This window comes from Mesoplodon mirus, assembly GCF_964341445.2.
Source record: "Mesoplodon mirus genome assembly, chromosome: 2".
In the NCBI taxonomy this organism is placed as follows: Eukaryota; Metazoa; Chordata; class Mammalia; order Artiodactyla; family Ziphiidae; genus Mesoplodon; species Mesoplodon mirus.
The window spans coordinates 114963743-114984873 of NC_138977.1; the positions used below are offsets into that span (position 1 = coordinate 114963743).

General features: G+C 36.0%; 1 protein-coding gene across 2 annotated transcripts in view; it reads right to left on the reverse strand.

Annotated features, from left to right (window-relative positions):
- The window catches only part of RYR2 (ryanodine receptor 2), a 729440-nt gene that overhangs the window by 200122 nt on the left and 508187 nt on the right, over positions 1 to 21131 (reverse strand). For both annotated transcript variants that reach the window (XM_082634943.1, XM_082634944.1), the window contains exons 39-47: positions 16041 to 16146; positions 14563 to 14706; positions 12589 to 12862; positions 8157 to 8271; positions 6347 to 6479; positions 6032 to 6135; positions 3112 to 3247; positions 2379 to 2565; positions 275 to 380 (exon numbers count right to left, since the gene is read on the reverse strand). In XM_082634943.1, the coding sequence (XP_082491069.1) occupies positions 275 to 380; positions 2379 to 2565; positions 3112 to 3247; positions 6032 to 6135; positions 6347 to 6479; positions 8157 to 8271; positions 12589 to 12862; positions 14563 to 14706; positions 16041 to 16146 (1305 nt within the window). The remainder of the gene's footprint in view (positions 1 to 274; positions 381 to 2378; positions 2566 to 3111; positions 3248 to 6031; positions 6136 to 6346; positions 6480 to 8156; positions 8272 to 12588; positions 12863 to 14562; positions 14707 to 16040; positions 16147 to 21131) is intronic.

A 21131-nucleotide genomic window follows, 5' to 3' on the forward strand; every position in this document is an offset into this window, starting at 1 on the left:
TAAACTGTGGGGAGGCTTATATGAGTTTTGGAGATGTATTAGTAACTGACTAGTCTATTAATGACTCATAATGAAATCTCATCACTAATTTTTGTAACCAAGAAGATATTTCCAACTAAACAAACACTTGTTCAGCAATGAGGCTGCAGCGATTATTTTTAATGGAGCATGAAGATTGCTGGTTTTGGATACTTCTGTGGTTTTTGCAAGTGATGGATGTCTTAACAAAGAGGAATAAGCCAGGATGTTTGTTCTTGGACCTCACGGCACTTACATGCATTTCGGGAGCACAGCGTCCTAACAGGTCAATCAAAGCTGCATAAAATGTCATGATGGCATTCCCCATGTGGATGGTATCATCTTCCTCCTCTTCTGTATCACTTTCGTGGATTTTTCAAAAGAAAGAGAAAGAAAAGCAAACGGGATAATAAAATGATGTTTCAGATTTATTACATACTTCTCAGAGGAAAGGGACCAGTACAGCAATTAATCCTGCCTCTTCTGACACTTTTCACATATGTGTTTAATATACAGCTTGACATTTCAAAAAGGAAAATAAAAATGGGTTAAAGGCAAGACTTGAGATTCTATCACCAAGAAGGCATCTGTGGGAACTTTAATATTAAGATTCCTTCAAAATGGAAAAAAAAGAGGAATTATTATTATTATTTTTTTTTTTTTTTTTTTTTTTTTTTTTTTTTTTTTCCTTTTTGCGATATGCGGGCCTCTCACTGTTGTGGCCTCTCCCGCTGCGGAGCACAGGCTCCGGACGCGCAGGCCCAGCGGCCATGGCTCACGGGCCCAGCCGCTCCGCGGCATATGGGATCCTCCCAGACCGGGGCACGAACCCGTATCCCCTGCATCGGCAGGCGGACTCTCAACCACTGCGCCACCAGGGAGGCCCTAGAGGAATTATTAATTTGATGGATTCTGCTCATTTCTACTGGCAGACAAGATATTAACAGAAAATAATTGATTGAAGAACATGGTAAGTTTACTTTTGTCAACAGCATACATTTAGAGAAAGGGTGACAGAGATCTGTCCTATAAGATATGTACAAGGCACCCAGTAAGGTGATTTGCCCAGAGTACTTCATAAACGTGATTCCATTTACTCACCTCTCTCTTTACTCTGTCCCACCCACTCACTCCCAAGTAATACAACATGAAAAACATAAATATTTCATTATCTGATTGATGAGAGACGAATTTGGATGGCCCTGTCATTCCTTGTTTAGTGGCCTGGCCGACAGCTGCCTCAGCTGGACTCAGCAGTCTGCAGAGTAACTGCAAGGCCTGTTGACAATATTGTTCCTCAGAAGCAATGCTGTTCCCAAGGTCCTCAGGTGCACACCCACTCAGGTGGTACTCGACCAGCAATCTCTTGGTATATTTTCTACTTGTTAGAACAACTAAGGGATTCCTAGTTCCTCAACAGCTAACTGATAAATATGTAACTTGCTCTTGGAGTGCTCCCAGCCTGGAACCCTGGCCTTGCTGTCGATGGAACATTTACGCCAGGTCTCTAAGTGGGAGAACCAGGGTTTGCAGGACTCTACCTCTTTGCTTGGAAAACTGCCTCCAACGAGCCCTGTTATATCTTTACCAGTGGTGCTAGCAGTGCGGTTACATGGGCCCCAGCGGGACACTCAGCTCCACAGATTAAAAAAAAGAGGAAGTTGGGACTTCCCTGGAGGTCCAGTGGTTAAGACTCCATGCTTCCACTGTAGGGAACATGGGTTCGATCCCTGGTCAGGGAACTAGAACTTGCACGCCACGTGATGCAGCCAAAAAAGAAAAAAAAGGAAGCAACACGCCTGGATGAATTTATTGCTGGAATCAAGTATTAACAACAAAGACTATGGAGAAATGTAAGGTAGTCGCTGCCTCCCCAGTCACCAAGACCTTAATAAAGCACTTTCCTCCTCAAAGTGACAACATCCCCTTTTCTCTGCCAACACACCAGTTAAGTCCCCATCCTCTTGCTAAGGGTCTCTTTCTCTCTTACTATTATCATGAAAACTCGTTCCAGCTAACCTCCCAGTAAACTCTATTCTAAATTCAAAGGCTCACCTGCCATCATTTGTAAGAACTCACTACTCCCTAGAGCCCTGAGAAAACTTACAAAATACATCTCCTCCTACAACCTAAGTTTTTTTTGACTAAATCCATACAATCTTCCTGAGGTCCCTCTTTGTTCTTTCACCCTATCCCAGCAGCAAATTCCATCCCTTCTCTCAAAACACATTTCATTTTCAAGGGAAGAAATCCAGATTACCAGAGAATTATACTGCAATTAAGAGAACGCAAATTATATTTTGTAAAATTAAAAGTCAAGTAGTATCATTTAATCTTAAGAGTGTGTATATTCGACCTACGGGGTTTTGCTGGATCCACTAGTTGGTGAGGGACCATCTCGAGAAGGATCCTCAGCTATTTTTATGGCTTCCTCCATGGCTGCGAGCAGACCATTCCCACCTTCCCCCCTCAAGGCAGGACCAAAACACTCAGGTCTCCGGATGAGCAATCTCACCACGACATTTGCATTCTCCTCCACGCTTTCCCCTAAGATCAAATGGGGAACAGGAGTAAGCAAACATTGACTACATGGAAGTTCTGAGCAAACAATGTTATACTAATCTGCTTATATTTAAAGAAAAATAACTAAAACCTAATAAGGTAGTAGTAGAGCCAAAGTTGAATCCAAATGACTAGTGTTCTGTCCGTAAGACTCAGTAAATTTCTTTTCTTGCCCTTAAAATTTTCCAAGTAAAGAAAAGCATGATGGAGTTATAAACTATTCATTTTTGTTAATTTGTTATAGGAAGTGAAGTCTTGGTCCTAGCTATTATTAGAGTCTAATTATAAAAACAGCAAGAATGTAAGTGCCTAAAAATTTTTATTTAATAATGAAAGCCCAGCATCACGATCAAAATAAATATTACAAAATAAATTATTACTGTGAAAAAGCCTACTGATTATAAAATATTCAATTTCTTTACTACTATCTACTTCCTTCATGAAAATGCTGGGATGCCTCATTATTTTATACATCTATTTTTTTTTCAGTTTTAATAATGACCATAAAAGACCCTATGCGATTCATCCTACCATTACAGAAGACAGCAAATCTGAGAAAGTCAAGATATCTCTCTCCTTCAACTGGATTCCACCCAATGTCTGGATAACCCTTCGACACCAGCATTGGACAACTTTGCAGTCCACAACCAGCCAAATATCGCACTACCTGCAAAAACAAGATGATAAACAAAAACGTTATCCCTTGGGTGAGACACTCATTAGAAGCTTGCACTGGACATGGTAAATGTTATTATCAAGGGATGGTTTAAAACGAATGCATTTTTGCAAGTTCTTTTTAATCTCATGACCGTCTATATGAACCCCCTTTAGTAAAACCTTAGAATTAAGAAATACTGACAAACTGTAACAAAGTGCTATCATAGTAAAAATGCTTATGAATGAACTCTATGAAAGAAAAATATTCCTAAATTTCATATCATTTGAGACTTTTACCTACAAGAGTCATAATATTTGATAAGCTTTAAAAATGCCTAATGGCCTCTGGCCCAGTGTAAAACCTGAATCCATCTGAGATAGTGAAAGATCCATCTGAGATACGATGATATTTTTAAAGAAGTGAATTTATTTCCACAATAAAATATCAGTGTAATGGGGGAAGGTGTGTGTGTGAGAGGACACCTAGAGAAGTGGAGAAAACTAAGCTCAGAGTCAAATATCGTTGGGTTCAAATCTGACCTGCATTAGAACTTAGTGTATCATCTTGAACCACGGTTTCACTGTCTATTAAGTTTGGGATAATACTACCAAACTTTCTGCTTTGTTAAACTTAACACATTAAAATTTCTGCTTAGCGTGGCCTTTTAAAATATTCTGTCTTATTGTGAATGTTGGTTCTCTATATAAGGTTTCATAACAGAACCAGTTTTAAAAGAAATCCCTAAAAAAAAAAAAAGGAATCCCTAAAGAAGTCACTATCAATGGTAGCAGATGGTTGGAGGAGCAACTTATCAAACAAAATAAGCTACACCCAGCTCAGTCACAAGCTAAGCCAGGCTTAAAAATAAATAAATAATAAAGCTAAAAATATTTTACATCATCCTTATTGAGGTATAATTTATGTACAATAAATTCATCTATTTAAAGTATAAATTCAATGATCTTTGAGAGATTTATCCATCTGTAAGAACCCACAACCAAGATGTAGAGCATTTTCCATTGCTCCTCAGGTCCCCGTGTCTTTTGCAGACCATCCGTCCCTACAAACCTTGGTCCTGACAACCTGCTTTCTGCCACTACAAACTAGCTTACATGTTCTAGGACACTGATACATGCAGTCATCCATTATGGGTATTTCTGAGCCTGGCTTATTTCACTCAGAATAACGATTTTGAGATTCATTCATGCTGGAGTACATGTCAGTCCCTCATTCCTTTTTATAGCCTAATCATGGCATCTCACTACTTATGGAAATACCCCAGTGTTGTTTATCCATTCACCAGTTGTCTGGTGAGCTGTGTCCAGTTTTGGACTCAGATGAATAAAGCCATTATCAACACCATGTACACATCTCTATGTGGACATATATTTGTATTACTATTGAGTAACTACCTAGGAGTGGAAAGGCTAGGTGCATATTTATGTTAGGTATGTTTAACTTATTAAAAATAATGCCAAACTGCTTTCCAACTGACTTAACCATTTTTCATCCCAATAGCAGTAGATGAGCGTTCCAGTTGCTCCAAAGCCTACTCAGTGTTCAGCATTGTCTACTTTTTAAAAATACTAGCTATTTTATCAGTGTGTAGATAAAAACATTTCAAATTATATATGGGAGAGAATTCTCCAGAGGTTATATTTAGAGATGCAAAGCTTCATGACGCTTGACTGGCATGTCAGAAGGGTTTGGGGAAGAGTTCACTTTTTCATGCTTTCAACAGCTATGCGTTGAGCATCTACCCAGTGCCAATGCTAAGACTGGGAAAAAGCAATGAGCAGCTGAGAAAAAAGTGCCCTGTACTCACTAGCCTTACATTATGGTAAGGAGTAGATTTTGGTAAATACATATACAGATTTTAGTAAAATATATTTATATTAAAATGTAATTTTAAACCATAAATACTTAAACTATAGCACGGACACGGTAGAACTGAAAAGAAGGTGACTTTGGAGCAATGACTGAAAGGATGTCCGGAAAAGAGCCATGAGGACATCTGGCAGAAGAATATTGCAGATGGAGGGAAGAGCAAGGGCAAAGGCCCTAGGGCAGGAGCACACCTAGCAAGTTCCAGTGACAGCAAGGGGTCCAGCGTGGCTGGAGCAAAAAGAGAGACCCGGAGAATAGCAGGAAATGAACTAAGACTGATTGGATGGAGCTATTGCAATGCCTCTAAGTGTATGCTCAAAGTGAGATAGGAAGTCTTTCCAGAGTTCTGGGCAGAGGATTAATGTGATCCTTTCAAGAGACTCACTCTGGCTGCAAGGGAGGGATCAGGAAGACCACTTAGAATGCAACTGCAATTAAAACATGGGGGAAATTTATCCATATTTTGGTAAACATATATGTGGCCTAATATGCTTAGAGTGCACGGCCTTCAGTATATCAATGATAACTTGCACTGTAATATGCAAACTTCTGTGATATAAATTGTATATATAAGATGTTAAAACAATTTCTTTTACAAAATCTAAACTGTATGATTAAAGCAAAAGTGACAGCAGATTACCAGGAAAGGACAAAAACGCAAAAGAATATAGAGTAAGTTGATTCTTTTTCCAAAGAAAAATGCACGTGATCAGAGAAAATACCTTATCTCAAATTTCTTGTTCTTTATAATTTATAATATTACATATAAATGCAACATATTTATAATACATAGTATATTATAATTATAATAATTATAACTATAGTATAATTACATTTAAATATCTTGAGAAACCACTAGGAACAAGTGTAATTCACACAAACACACGGGGCAGGGATGCTGTTTACCTTTTCCAGATCTGGCTCCCGCAAAGCTAAGGCTAGTTCATTATTATCCATCACCGAGGCTGCTGCCACGTCCAGTGGCGTTGAACCTCTCATAGATGGTGAGGCTGTTAATTGAAACAAAGATGAAACAAAACCTGAATTGTGCTGCAACTACGAATTCCATGTAAAAAAAAAAACTTTCACTTAGAATTGAATTTGTGAATGCAATACATATCGCACTAATCCAACTTAATTTACATTAAAGTTTAATTTTAAAATACAATATGTAAATCCCATTCATCTTAAAGATTAAATGAAAGTCATACATTTACTTACCAAGACCAACACTGCTGTTTTCCAGTAAATAACTGAGATGATCGAACATTGCTTTCTGATTCTGCCTACTTATACGGCAGAAGTAACAGAGAAAACGGCAACAGTTGGCCACCATCTTGGGAAAAGTGATTTCCTACATAAAGAGCATTTAGTTAGCTGGGAAAGCAAAGGATCTTTATAAAGCTGAGTTCTGAAGCTGAGGTCTCAATCAGATTGCCCATCCATGTGTGCCTATGTCTGCCACGCCTCAGGTACAGAAGACCTTCGAATGTCCAGACTTGGACTCATCTAGTCCTAGAGCCACCAAAAATCAAGCCTGGCACTAATTTGAAGCCTCACTGCCATCAATGGGTTGATCTGGAATTAATCTACAGCCCTAAACCTAAAGGTGGCATGGGCCTGGTTTAGGAACGAGGCAGGCTCAGCTGTGATTCCTGACTCACATTATTAGCTGTGCTTCTTTGGGGAATTATGCAATCTTACTGATTCTCTTCTGTAAAATTGTAATAAGATGGATGATAATATTTACCTGAGGCAAAGGAGGGAGAGTTCAATAAGACGTATTGTGAAAAATACCCAGTTTAATATTTGGAACCACATAATAGGATGTTCTTATCATCAGTGTCGCTGTTGTATTATTATTAAGATTCTGGGAACTCACATCTTCCCTGACTGGCACATGACATCTCCTATGATGAACACCCTTCCTGGAAGGTCTGCCTGCTTGGCCCCAGCAAACACATCTCCCCTGAGACCTAGCTCTTATTCTAGTATACCACAGATAATCCCTAAAGACTCCAAGTCCTTCTTAAACAGAGTATTTTATAAATATTTTTAAAGGTCTGTCTAACTGGTAGTCGGAACATGAGAAATATGGACTCACGTCTATATTTTGAAAAATATATTTTAAAATTTCAAAAAAAAACTGAAACATTTTGCAAATCAGAGGTCATGAAATTGTACTGCTTTATATGGAGTTATATATTATATTATTCTATTTGTTTGGTTTTAAATTTTTTTATTTTAAAATTTAATCATTTAAAAATGCACCTTAGTGTCTTACAACAAATGCTATAGAGCATCATCTTCAAATTTTGGTCTGGATCAGGAATTTAGTGGAACCAACTGTTGTCTGGATCAAGGGAACGGGTGGGTCTGAAGAGCATGCTTGTGTTATGGACTTCTAATATGATGGAAATGGATTTATAATTCAAAATCTTACAAAATTAGCATAGTATTAACTTTTGAGCTTTCTAAATATCCCCTAAGTGAGGATAATCTAGGAGATAGCAAATTACATGGCATAAGAAAAATTGTTATCAATATCAAAGAAAAAACTACAGTCAGACCTCTATATTTGCAGGTTCTACATCTGCAGATTCAACCAAAATGCAAAAAATGCCAAAAGTTCTAAAAAGCAAAACTTGGATTTGCTACATGACAGCAACTATTTACATAGCATTATCATTGTATTAGGTATTATAAATGATCTAGAAATTAAAGTATATGAGAGGATGTGCATTAAGTTATACACGAATACTACACCATTTTACCTAAGGGACTTGAGCATCTGTGGATTTTGGTATCTGCAGGAAGGTCCTGCAAGCAATCCCTTGTGGATACCGGGGGGATGAGTGTAGAAGCATATCCAACTCTCAGTCTGTACAGTTTTGTTCAATTTTTTTCAAAAAGTGTTCTTTAAAAAGCAGTCCTAATAGAATTTACAGAAGTTCTCATTAAGAATATGCCATGTACATAGTCTAGGAGGTTACAATAAATGGCATCCCAAGAATCAAAGGGTTTCCTTTACCTTGGACTCCCCACCTCCAAGGACATTCACCATGACCTCCATCACCGTCTCGTGCATCCCAAGTGCCCTCATGAGATTAGGGTGCTGGTAAAACACTTTATTATTCATGATATCCCTAGAAAGGACAACATAGGTACAAAGGAAACACAGAAGTCAGAGCAAAATTTAAATAAAAACGTATCTGAGATCATGATAAATCTTCTGGAAATAATTACTGGCATGTATGGAAAAGTAAGAGCAATCATCATTAAGCCATAGAAGTTAATAAGCGCAATTGGGTCTTCCTCAAAAATACTGACAGCCTACCAAAAAGAGCATACAAGTCTTCCACTCCTCTCAATTATAAGAAATGTACTAAACAGGTAAACATTCATTTATGTGAAACAGACTTTGTGACACTTATTCCTAGTTTTATGAATATCTAAATTCAATCTTATTTTGTTCAACCTTATTTTGTATAGAAATATGAAGCAGTGTTATACCATGTTCTTATGAAAATTTCTATATAAAAAGTGTTGTATAAGCATCTCTGCTTTTCATATATGCTTTTTTAGTACTATATTCATTATTTGTATGTTTAAAACAGTAGTGTTATTTCCTGCCACATTTATGTTATCATTCAGGCAAAATGCTTTTAAAGGATACATATTCTCTCAGAGACACTGAATACACATGAAGTCCAGGTACGAGTAATCCAACTCATTAAAAGGGACATTTAATCTAAAGAAACAGCAGCAGACGATACCTAGAATGTTTTGTATTATTATTATTGCATTACACATTATTACAATACTCATGTAAAGGTACTTTTAAAGATCTTAATGTTTAGCAGTCCTTGCAAGTAAACAGCTCTGTTGATTTTTATTTTAACATATAGCAAATCATGCAAGAGTCTTTTCTATAAAACACTTTCTTGTTGGAGCCAGAGCAAGAAAATAATGTACAATCAACGAGAAACCTGAAACTTTCCCTTTGAATCGGGTTACCTTAACTGAGTCATTCATCTATTCCTTTAGTCATATGCTAACTTTTAGTTATTCTGGCTACATCAAGAAAGTGGAATAGTGTGATTCTTTTCTTTTCTTCTTCTTTTTTTTTTTTTTTGTTTTAGCTCTTCACTTTTAATTTAGCTTTGTTTAGGTTTGTGCTAATGAAGACAGTTTTTAGGTAGCACAACTCAGAAAAATGACTTGGGGGCCCAGGGCTAATACAGGTCTGATCTATTTAATGCAAGGACGAATAAGGTAAAGAAAGACATCCTTTCATTCACATCAGAGAGCAGCATATTTATCAAGAGAACCTTCAACTCTCAAACCACAGATGTAATCATGAGATCTGTTCTCCTGTTAATTCAGATCCTTTGCATGACCTAACTTTGGAAGGTAGCTAATTGAAAAATCTCATTTGCCTTTAGTTCCAGGTAAATTAAATGGATTTTTAATTCTACCACCAGTAGGCAGGTTGTCACTTATTAAATGTGTCATTTTAGGATCTTTCTAATACCACAAAAAAGTAACATTTTATCTTGTTTCATAATCATTTTGAGTTTTATCCCTATTGAGTGATTTATATGTTAATAGCACATCGTACTTGTTACATGGTCATTTAAGAAAGAAAGGGCTCTACGTTTCCTGGAAGGCTTTCTTTCTCATTTAATTAAGATCATTTCTCAGGAGAGGCCCCCTCAGGTTAGATTTAAGTACTAATATTCCAAAAAAAGGCTAGGCACAGACAGTTATAAATAAAGAACATAACATTAGCTTGTGTTGTTTAGGTTTTTCTCTTTTCCCTCTTTGTCCCATTAGTACACTGATTTTTAGTGTGCAATCATTATAATGACTTTCAGAATATAACCTCCCAGTTTGATGATTTCAAATACTTAATAGTCCTACAGGAAATATATAGTATCGTGTTCTGAATTTAAAATGTACATAAATATCACATAATCTGAGTCTTTCCATACTTTCATTCCCCCTCAGAATTATTTTTCTAGCCAAAGAAAACATTGGTTATTCTATTTCCTTAGTTGTTTTTCAAAGAGCCAACGCTGAGTTTTTTTAATCCTTTTTATTATTTGTGTTTTATTTTACCTATGTCACTAGTTATCATTATCTCCTCTTTTATCTGTTATTTATAGAACCAGATGAGCTTTTTTTGGTTGGGGGTGCTAAATATTTGTCTTTTACATCACTTTTCAACATTCTACATTCCAGATTTTTACATCCTTACATTTAGGTATTTTCTCTTATGAATATCATACAGCTTAATTTAAGCTTTTATTTTTCTCTGGTATTTTAATACTCTCATATTTTCTTATCCCCAAATCATACAAGCTTGTTAATGATTGCTTAGATATATGCATATATGCGCCAGTAATATACTCTCTGAAATTGATTACCTCCCATTCTTCTGAATTCCATTTTCTTTTCCAGAATATACAGCCTTTAGAAGGCCTTTCAATGAGGGACTTTAAGTAAACATTCTGAAATATCTTTGTTTTGCCCTCACTCTTGAATATGGAATATGAACTCCAATATCCAAATCCACATGAAGCACAAGCTCATGATGGTAAAGTCTTAGTTGAGTAACACATTGTAAATTGATGGCTATTTTCTGTTGGAACTTTGTGATATTTTGTTGAGTTATGATCTCCAGTTTTACAATTGAGAATTCTAAATATTGTTTCTTTTCAAGTGTCCTGGCTTTTTCTATTTGCTTTCAAAATATTCTATTTATCACTGGTTTTATGCTGTTTCACTATAGTCTATCCAGCTGTAGATGTGGAATGGTTTGTACTGTGAATTCATATTGTGAATTCATACTGTGAATTCATATTTTTCATCAATTCTGAAAAACTCAAGCCAATAGCTCTTCATAGTTCCCATTCTATATATAGCTCATCTATTCTGTCTTTCTATAACTCCTATTCAGCATATGCTGGACCTCCTTATACTATCCCCTATGTCTCTTAACTTCTCTTTCAGTGTTGCATTACTAATTTCCTCAGATCTATGATTCAATTTATTAATTCTCTTCAGCTTTATTTATCTATACTTTTATTAATCACTACTCTTAATTTCAATTATTATATTTTTCATTTCTAGAACTTCTATTCAGATATTTTTCAAATTTTCATGGAACTTTTGTGTGTCTTATTTTTGGAGATTTTATTTATTCTTTCTTTTTTTTTCTTTTTTTTTTTTTCAGTATGCAGGTCTCTCACTGTTTGTGGCCTCTCCCATTGCGGAGCACAGGCTCTGGATGCTCAGGCTCAGCAGCCATGGCTCATGGGCCCAGCCACTCCACGGCATGTAGGATCTTCCCGGACCAGGGCACGAACCCGTGTCCCCTGCATCTGCAGGCGGACTCTCAACCACTGCGCCACCAGGGAAGCCCCTATTCTTTCTTATTTTTAAACATTTTAAATACAGTAACTTTACATTCTCTTTCTGGCATTCTATGATCTGAAATTCCTGTGGGAGGTATTCTAACTCCACTCTTTATTGTATCTGCAGACTCTTGCCTATGGTGGATTGTTTCCTAGGGTGTTTTGCAAGTTTTGAGTGTGGGATAATCTTTAGTAGTATGTAGGTTTTTCCTGCAAGAATTCACAGTGAATTGAGTTGAGAAAGCACACCTCCGGGCCAAATTATATGTTAATTTCTCAGCTTGGGGATCCTTAGACTACATATGAGGTATAAATGTTAACCCTATTTAAGACTAGCGTATACAAACTATTATATATAAAATGGATAAACAACAAGGTTCTATTGTATGTCACAGGGAACTATATTCAATATCCTGTAATAAACCACAATGGAAAAGAATATGAAAAAGAATATATATATATATGTGTATATATATATATATATATATATATATATATATATATATATATAATTGAATCACTTTGCTGTACACCAAAAACTAACACAACACTGCAAATCAACTATAACTCGATAAAAAAATGTTAACCCTGAAATCCACATAAAGTACAACGTATGATGTTGAATTCTAAGAACAGTTGTTTTATCCCCCATTCTTTGCTCAAGGCCCAATAGGCATAGGCAAACTTCCTTGTTATTTCCTGCTCGTGATTGTTTGTCCCCCTGTGGATTTTATTGTTTTTATTAATCTGTATTTTTTATATGTGATTGTACACTACTGAGAAATTAATAAAAATAAAATCTAAGATATTTGTTGTATATCATAGCCACCTTAGCATCTAGTTGTAAAATTAGTCATGTTTTGTTATTGAGCACTTTTCCTATTTAGCTTTAAAACACTGTCTCTAGAAAAAAAACAATCTAATTTAATGATCATAAAATCTAGACAGTGTATTTATACTAATGCACCTACTGTACTACTATTGGGATAAACAACTAGAAAGAAGACATTTATAAGAAAAAGGTTGTAATAGTAAATAACTTACCCTAATCCACGAATCATAAGTTTCTCTTCTTCTTTGCCCATTCTCACACTCAGCAGAGAACGAATCTGACCAAGAGATGCCAGCAGGTTGATGGTATCCTCCACAGAAATACCATTTATAGTGTAGGTCTTTGGCAGAGCCCGGACCAGACCCCCAATGCCATCATACTGTCGATGGAGCAACACGAACATGGCCCTCACCAACTCAGGGTCTTCAATAACAGACTCTTGAGCCCATCGGACCATGGTCTCAGAAATCAACTGCTGAAGAGTGGCTGCAAAGTAATTATGGATACTTCTTTAAAAGAGAATAATAAGACACATTAGATGGGCATTTCAAATGCATATCTCCGATAAGCCAAACTGGTATCAATATTTGTGCCAGAATTTCAAAAATATATTTTTTGACAAAAATAAACTTCATTTAAATATTCTTCAATGTCAATATGTCAATACCAATGAGTTACAGACATGCAAGGATAAAAATACACAATATTTTCTTTAAAAACTATTCTTAAAACTAAGGTATTTAAGCTGTTTCAAAATTGTAGCCACTTTTTCAAAACTACTATTGGCAATCCATAGGGCAATCAATGAGTGGTCCTATTACTTTTACTTTTATTTTCTTTGTTCCATTCTTTTCCTCTCAGAAGATCTGACATCATATATCCTTATAAAGGTCAACCATGGGCATTCAAGGAGCTTTCTTTTTATCTAACTGTCTCCTCATTTGAGTCCTTTGTAGTAGCAACCTCATGAAATTATATTGACTTCAATTTGTATCCCTAATTGTCACTTAAAATGTCTTCAAAAGGATTTGATTGTGAAACTGTATTAAGTTGAAAAGTTACCCCATACATAGAAGATTACTTGCAATGTGACAAGCAATATAGCACACTTAAAAGCAATAGAACTTCCAAACCTCTTAAAATATATAGTAAAATTATCAAAGCTAAGTAGGGTTGATGTGACTAATTCATACATAGGTACTTAGTTCCTATCACCAATACACTGTCTGATTTCCAAAAGAAGCTGTTTAACCTGTTTTAATCTATACCATACTAAAAAAAAAAATCTACCAATTTTAACCAAATACAAAAATTAGATAAAATGCCAGTATACTTCCATGTATCTCAAAACCATGTTGTCAGTTTTAATAGGTCAAAATTGATAATAATAAAAAGTGATTCAAAAGAAACTTTGAACTCTGATTTTGAGGAAGACCTGGCTCAAATTTGATTGTGATACTGAAGAATAAATTTAGAAGTAATTGTATGGATAAAAGATTTCCCTTGTAAGTTAGTGTGAAAAAAACACAAAATTTTCATGATTTTTTTTTCTTTCCATAAAAGCCATTAATAAACCAACACTGCATCTTAAATGAATGGAGTCTCAGCAGTGAGACAGTAAGTCAGTGGATCTCACAGACCTACTTCATGAAACCCTTCTGGATGAGAGTGCAGTGTCTCAAAGACCGATTGCCTCAGTGTGCTTATTTGGTTTCACAGAGTATCAGCTGTGACTTTTCAGTTAAATATTATATGGATGAATCAGAAATGCATAAAACTTTAGAAAATATTTCAGAACCAAAATATAGTTACAGACAATATCTATTTAAACTTTAAGAAAAGGTTTAACTTGATGCAAGAATATTTGAAAGTCAATAGCATAATATTTAGATATGAAGGCTAAATTACCTGCTTTATACTTTCTCTTGATAAGACTGATCCAATCCCTAAATGTTTAGTTCTCTAGGGAGCCCATCCACCCTTTCAAAGCTGCCATCTCTCAATCTGTTCCTACAAATATGGCCTGATGCTGCTGTCTACTTCTGCCAGCTACAGGCATCTACTTAAGAATTTGATTTCTTGGAAGCTGCAAACTCAATTTTCTCACTGGTTCATCTAGTATAATATTTAAGTGATGAGTAAATGCCATAGTTGAGTCATTTTAGCAGTGCCCTTTCATAACTCACACGACTTCTTGGAGTCACTCTCAATGGGCTTTTCAGCTTGCTTCTTCTTTAGGTATGTCACCTTTTCTACCAAGGACAGCAGGCGTCCTCTAATTGTTAAATCACTGTTTCCATCCAGAGACCCATCTTCATCCAGCTCAATTCCTAGTAGGAAGAAAACAAAGAGAAAGAAGAAAAGAAAAAATAATATTAAAAAAACATTTAGGATAAATAATTCTCAGGTTTTGCAAGTTTTTCCATTCATAGCTTAAAGCAATGCTGCCATGTCTGAAACAGCTGATGACACTGAGTTAAGCAATCTTGCCCACTAGCACTCACAGGTAAGAGTCACTCATTGCTCTCTCTTCCTTCTTTCTCTTTTTCCCCTGTTCTTGTGATATCAGAGCTATCAGCAGCCAGTACAAAATATAAAACCAAGCAGAGAGGGAAAAGAGTCTCTTAGGAGTCAAAATCAATTGTGCTACTTGGGCTAACCCTCAGGCATCTCTTGACCTTGGGCACTGTTTAGACCTATGGTTCTGCCCTGCCTAAAAACCTCCCTAGTCTTTTATTCTCCTTACTTACTTCCAAAAATATCAGTGATATTTTAATAACTCGAGGGACAGAGAGAGCAGATATCATTAGATATCCTAAACTAAGGAATACTTTATGTCTGAAGCAATAATTCTACCACTTTAGAGCACTCCTTTATTTATAGTATATATATAAATGTGTGTGTGTGTGTGTGTATTTATAGTACAACCTTCTAGCGGTCATTCAGTGGTTCTTCATTCATAAGCTGAAGTAATATACTTTTACTCTCTTCATTAAAATAAAATGAAAATAATATCACTGGCGCTATATATATATATATACCACTTAAGAAATGGCTAATTCGTTTTCTTTAACTGAGACGCAGATGCAGACTTATCCACACCACCGCATAAAGGGAGAAAGAACCACACATTCAGAACATCCAATCAATTCCATTTTAAAAGTTCTTAGAATAAAAATAAGGGAGAATCCCCTTAATAGATTTGGGCTACTGACATATAATTTAATGCAGGAGTTCCTTAGCATTAATTAATTTCAAAAGATATGTGCCAGATTTCCTAGGCCAGTCCTAAAAAGTGGCCCCTCAACCAGTTTAAATACAACTGTTTGTGATCAAATTTCTTTAGACTAAATTAACTTAACACTCCCCTCTCTGCCAAAAGCACCTGGTTACATGTCCCCATTCCCCAGGCCACTGAGGGAAGGAGGGAAAATAGAGAATTTTGGTCATGGCCTGCTTGGTCTTCATGCCTTTCTGATCTCTGTACCCCTCATGACTTCCCACATGGGTTTTTTTTTTTTTGCCATAACAAATATTCTTATATGAACTCCTAACAGGCATCATGTACATTTTTGAATGTATTTACATACACACTTACTTTTGTACCAGTATATGTGTACTAAAATATACATTTAATAAGAGTTGTAGGTCAAGAAGACCTTACCACAATGTGTCATCAAATCTTCATGAAAATCCAAGAGTTGGTCTTGGATTTCTTCGGGACATGGACATTCGCTTTTGTCATCCTTAAAATTGAGAAGCATATTGATCTGAAAGTTTGGAAAAACAAAAGAGGAAGAACTAGAGTAAAAGAAAAGTGAATTCAGGAATGGCACAGCAAAGAAGATCATAAAAAACAAAGATGTTCAAAATCTGTTTTTCAGTATTCATAGCTGGTTGCCCAACAGATGAAAAATCATTATCTATCACTCAATCCAACAAACACCACAAATAAATCATTCAAATCTTAGCATGCTGAAAAATAGTCATGTCTTTTGCTTTCTCTTTCTCAATTCCACAATATTAGACCTTTGTATACTTGGCGTTCTTCAATCAATTAAGATCTAAATGTTGGTTTTTAAAATTTTTTATTATGCTTCTCCTAAATTTTCTTTTTTTCCTAGTTAATTTCCATGCTTTATTGAATATTTTCAAGAATTATTTTTAGAAGGATACAGTAAAGAAGAAGGAAAACCAAACATAATTGAAGAGTAATATAATGGATAACTATGCTTTTTTCTAACATTAATGGTTCAATTAAACAAACTGCAAGAAACTTTCTTCCATTTCTTTTAGTTTTAGATACAATAGTATCAAATTCATAAATGAAGAATAGTATTAAATTCATAAATGAAGAAAAGTCTGTTCCATAATTTTCCTTTAGGAAACAATTGTAAGTTTTCTTTTTAGAGCTTTGTGTTTGAATTTTTTGTTAAACTATTATTTTGAGAAAATTGTAGATTCACATGCTATTGTAAGAAATAATACAAAGAAATCCTGTGTACCCTTTACCCTGTTACCCCCTATGGTGACATCTTTCAAAACAGTAGTACAGAATCACAACCAGGATACTGACACTGATAGAGTCGAAAGAGAGAACAATTCCATCATTTCAGGATCCCTCCTGTTACCCTTTTATAACCACACCCACTTCCATCTTGCTTGCTCTTCATCCCTAATTCCTGTCAACCACTAATCTGTTCTCCATTTCTATACTATTGGTATCTTAAGAACGTTACATAAGCAGAATCATACAGTATGCATATATGTATTCCCATATGATCCTTTTGACAACCGTAGGGTCTGTAGTAATATCTTGTTTCATTCCTGATTTGATAATGTGTATCTTCTCTTTCTTCCTTTGTCAGTCTCTCTAGAGTTTTATTGACTTTACAAATATTTTTAAATAACCAGCTTTTGGATTCACTGATTTTTGTAACTGTCCTGTTTTCAGTTTGCATTCATTTCTCATCTGTTCTGTATTACTTGTTTTGGGTTCATGTTGCTTTTTCTAAATTCTTGAGATGGCAATTTAGATTACTGCTTTGAGTGTTTTTCTCTTTTTAAATGTTAAGTATTTAATGCAATAAATTTCCCTCTCACACAGTTTTGGCTGTTTCCACAAATTTTGATATGTGATATTTTCATTTTCTTTCAGTTCAATGTAGTTTTTACTTTCTCGAGACTTGATTTTCAAACTATGGATTATTTAGAAGTGTGTTGTTTAGTTTCCAAGTGTTTAGAGATTTACCTGTTAACTTTCTGTTACTGATTTCTAATTTGACTCCATTGTGGTCAAAAAAACATTCTGTATAAAAAAATTCAATTCTTTTACATTTTTTGAGGTTGTTTCATGGCTCAGGATACAGTCCATCTTTGCAAATGTTTCATGGGCACTTGAAAAAAAATGTGTGTTCTGTTATTGGGTGGAGTGTTCCACAAATTTCCAAAAATCCTGCTAGTTGATGACAGTGTTGTATTCTCCTACATTCTTGCTGATTTTCCATCTAGCTTTTCCTTCAAATATTGAGTGAGGGGTGTTGAAGTCTCCAACTATAACTGTGTATTTGTCTATGTCTCCTTTCAGTTCTATATGTGTTCACTTCACATATTTTGCAGTTCTTTTGTTTAGTGCATACACATTTGTCTTCCTGGTGGATTGATCTTTTATCCTTTTGTAATGTTCCTGTCAGTCTATGATAATTTTCTTTGCTCTTACCTTCTTTTGATTAATTTTTCATGACATATCTTTTTTCATCCTTTTACCTTAAACATATCTATATTATTACATTTTAAGTGAGTTTCTTGTAGACAGCATGTAGTTAGGCCAAGTTTCAAAAATTCACTCTGTCAATCTCTGTCTTTTACTTGGTGTATTTAGATTATTTATATTCATGAATTTACTGGTATGGTTCTGTTTGTTCTCTCTGATTTATTTTTCCCAACATGCTTTGAGTTCCCCGAACTATTTTTAGAATCCCATTTTGAATTATCCATGGTATTTTTTAGTGTACCTCTTTGCATAGCATTTTTAGTGGTTGCACTGGATATTATATTAATATATACATAATTTATCTCAAGTCTATTGGTATCAATATTTTACCAGTTTAAATGAAGTATAAAAACCTTATCTTCCTTTATGTCCCTTATTCTCTCCACTGAAAATATAATTGCCTTAGATATTTCTTATGCATACATTTAGAACACATCAGACAGTTAGCATTTTTGCTTTGTCCATCAAACATAATTTAGAAGACTCAGGAGGAGAAGGAAATTGTATTTACCCTTAACACCTTGTGTTTTGCCTTCCTTCCTAATTTTTCACATTTTCTTCTTTCATTATTTCCCTTCTGTTTAAAGAAGGCATTCTTTCAGAGTAATCAAACTCTGGTAGTTTTCCTTCATTTGAGAAAGTCTTGATTTCCCCTTCATTCCTGAAGGATATTTTCATTGCATATAGAATTCTGGTTGACAGATCTTTGCTTTCAGGACTTGAAAAATGCTGTGCCACTTCCTTCTGTCCTCCATATTTTTTGATGAGAAATCCATTGTCATTTGAATTGTCTTTCCCCTATGAGTGTCATTTGTTTCTCAGGGCTTTCAAGATTTTTCTTAGTCAAACTTCTGAAAACTAAAGACAATGATATGTCTTGGTTTAGATTTGGGGGGGTATCTCGTTTGGGATTTACTCAGTTTCTTGAATCTCTTATCTTTGTACCTTTTGCCAAATTTGAAAAGTTTTCAACCAGTATTTTTTCAAGTATTTTTTCAGTTCACTCTCTTTCTCTTATCCCTCTGGAAATCTAATGCCACAAATGTGAGACCTTTTGCTATATTTGCACTCGTCCCTGAAGCTCTATTTTTTTTTTTCACTCTATTTTCTGGTTTTTCAGGCTAGGTAATTTCTATTGTTCTCTCTTCAGTTCAATGATTCTTTTCTCTTTTTCCTCCATTCTGCTGTTAAGTCCATCCATTGAAGGTTTTTAAAAATTCAGATACTGTATTTTTCAGCTCTAAAATTTCCATTTGGCTCTTCTTTGTATCTTCTTTTTTTTTTTTTTGCTGCAACTTTCTTTTTTTAGTTTTGTCATCTCGGAGTTTGTATCTATTGATTGTCATTTTTCATTCAAGTTTTTGCTGGTTCTTGGTGTGATGAGTGATTTGTAATTGAAGCCTGGATACTTCTGGTATTATGTTATGAGACTTTGGTTCTTATTTAAACTTCTGGCTTCTTCTGACACTATCCAGCAGAAGAAGGGCTGGGGCGCCTCATTACTGCCAGGTGGAGTGGAAAGTTCATTTCTCCACTTGACCTCCATGAAGGAGAGAGGAGACCATGTTTCTGCTGTGTGAGGCTGGGAGATCCAGGTCCCCAGTGGACCTGAACTCACACAACCCTGGCTGGAAAGGGTAAGGGTGTCTTGGTATATCTCCCTCCCTGGCCTCTACTGACACTCAGGAAGGGATAGGTCTCATCACCACTCAGCGGGGATAAAGTCCCAGCTCCCCACCGTCCCAGTTGGAGCACCTGTGTACAGCCTGGTGAGAGTGGAAGTCTAAGCTCTCCACTCAGTGTCTGCTGGTTTGGGTAGGGGGTGGGGCACAGGGTTTACTGTGGTGTTTGGCTGGAGTAGCATGGTCATTACCTAAAAGTTTTCTGTCTTGCTAGAAAAAACAGTTTTTCTGGTCCTTTGGCCAGACAGAGAAGGCACTTGTTGGGGCTTTTCTTGTCTATGCCCGCTGGCGTTTCTGCGTTGCCGGCTTCTTTAGCTCCAAGTCTGGGATAGGTGAGGCAAAAAGAAAACCCAGGGAACTCACCACCATGTCATTCCTCAGCTCCCAACTTCCGTAGCCACTCTTTCTTCTATCTTTCAGAGTCTTCTTATGTTGTCTTTTATGTAATGTCCAGGGTTACAGTTGTACTTAGAAGGAAGAATAGGGAAAGGCACATGTACTCCATCTTTCCAGAAGCACAAGTCTCCCAATAGTAGTTTAACAAATGGAATTACTCTGGGAGAGGTTGGACTTGTTCTCTGCCTCAGTAAATGTTGTTTACAGCAATAAACAAGATTCCATGTCCCTTCCCTCAAAGAAATTACATTCTGGTGAGAAAAAGATAAATTCTGCAATTAGTCCCTAAACACTTTCATTCAGAGGTATCTTGGACATAGAGGGAAATACCAAGGTAAGATACTGAAGACGCGATCTGTCAGTTATACCTTGTGACCACCATAGCTGCATTTTGGTAATATCTCACACTATGAGACCCATCCTGAGGTGGATGCTAGGAAATGCACAATCCTAGACTAGCTCATTCTTGGGTTTAGGCATAGGCTTTTGGTTTTGTTGCACCCAAGGGAGACCTGGGTTTGGAGGTAAGCAACCAGAGGAAGAACCACAAAGAGGTGATCACTATTCCTGCAAGACTGGTGGCAGTGACACTGGGTTCTTCTAGGAGACACAAAATGAAAAGTGTTAATTCCTAGGAGTCAAGGGTGCCTATTAGCTGGGGCAGTGCTGTGCCAGCCAACGAAGACCCACCTGTGCTCGGATATTATTGCTATTTGAAGAACTTCAGAATCTGGCACAGTGGTTTCCACAGAGTCCGTAATACACCTGATACCTTTTAATAAGTCTCTCATCTGTTTAAACTAACAGATAATTAGATAATTTTGGTGAGACCAAATAAGTAGGCAATTTTGGTGAGACCTATGGATACTGACTAAACAAACATAGCCAGTTTAAAGAGAACAGG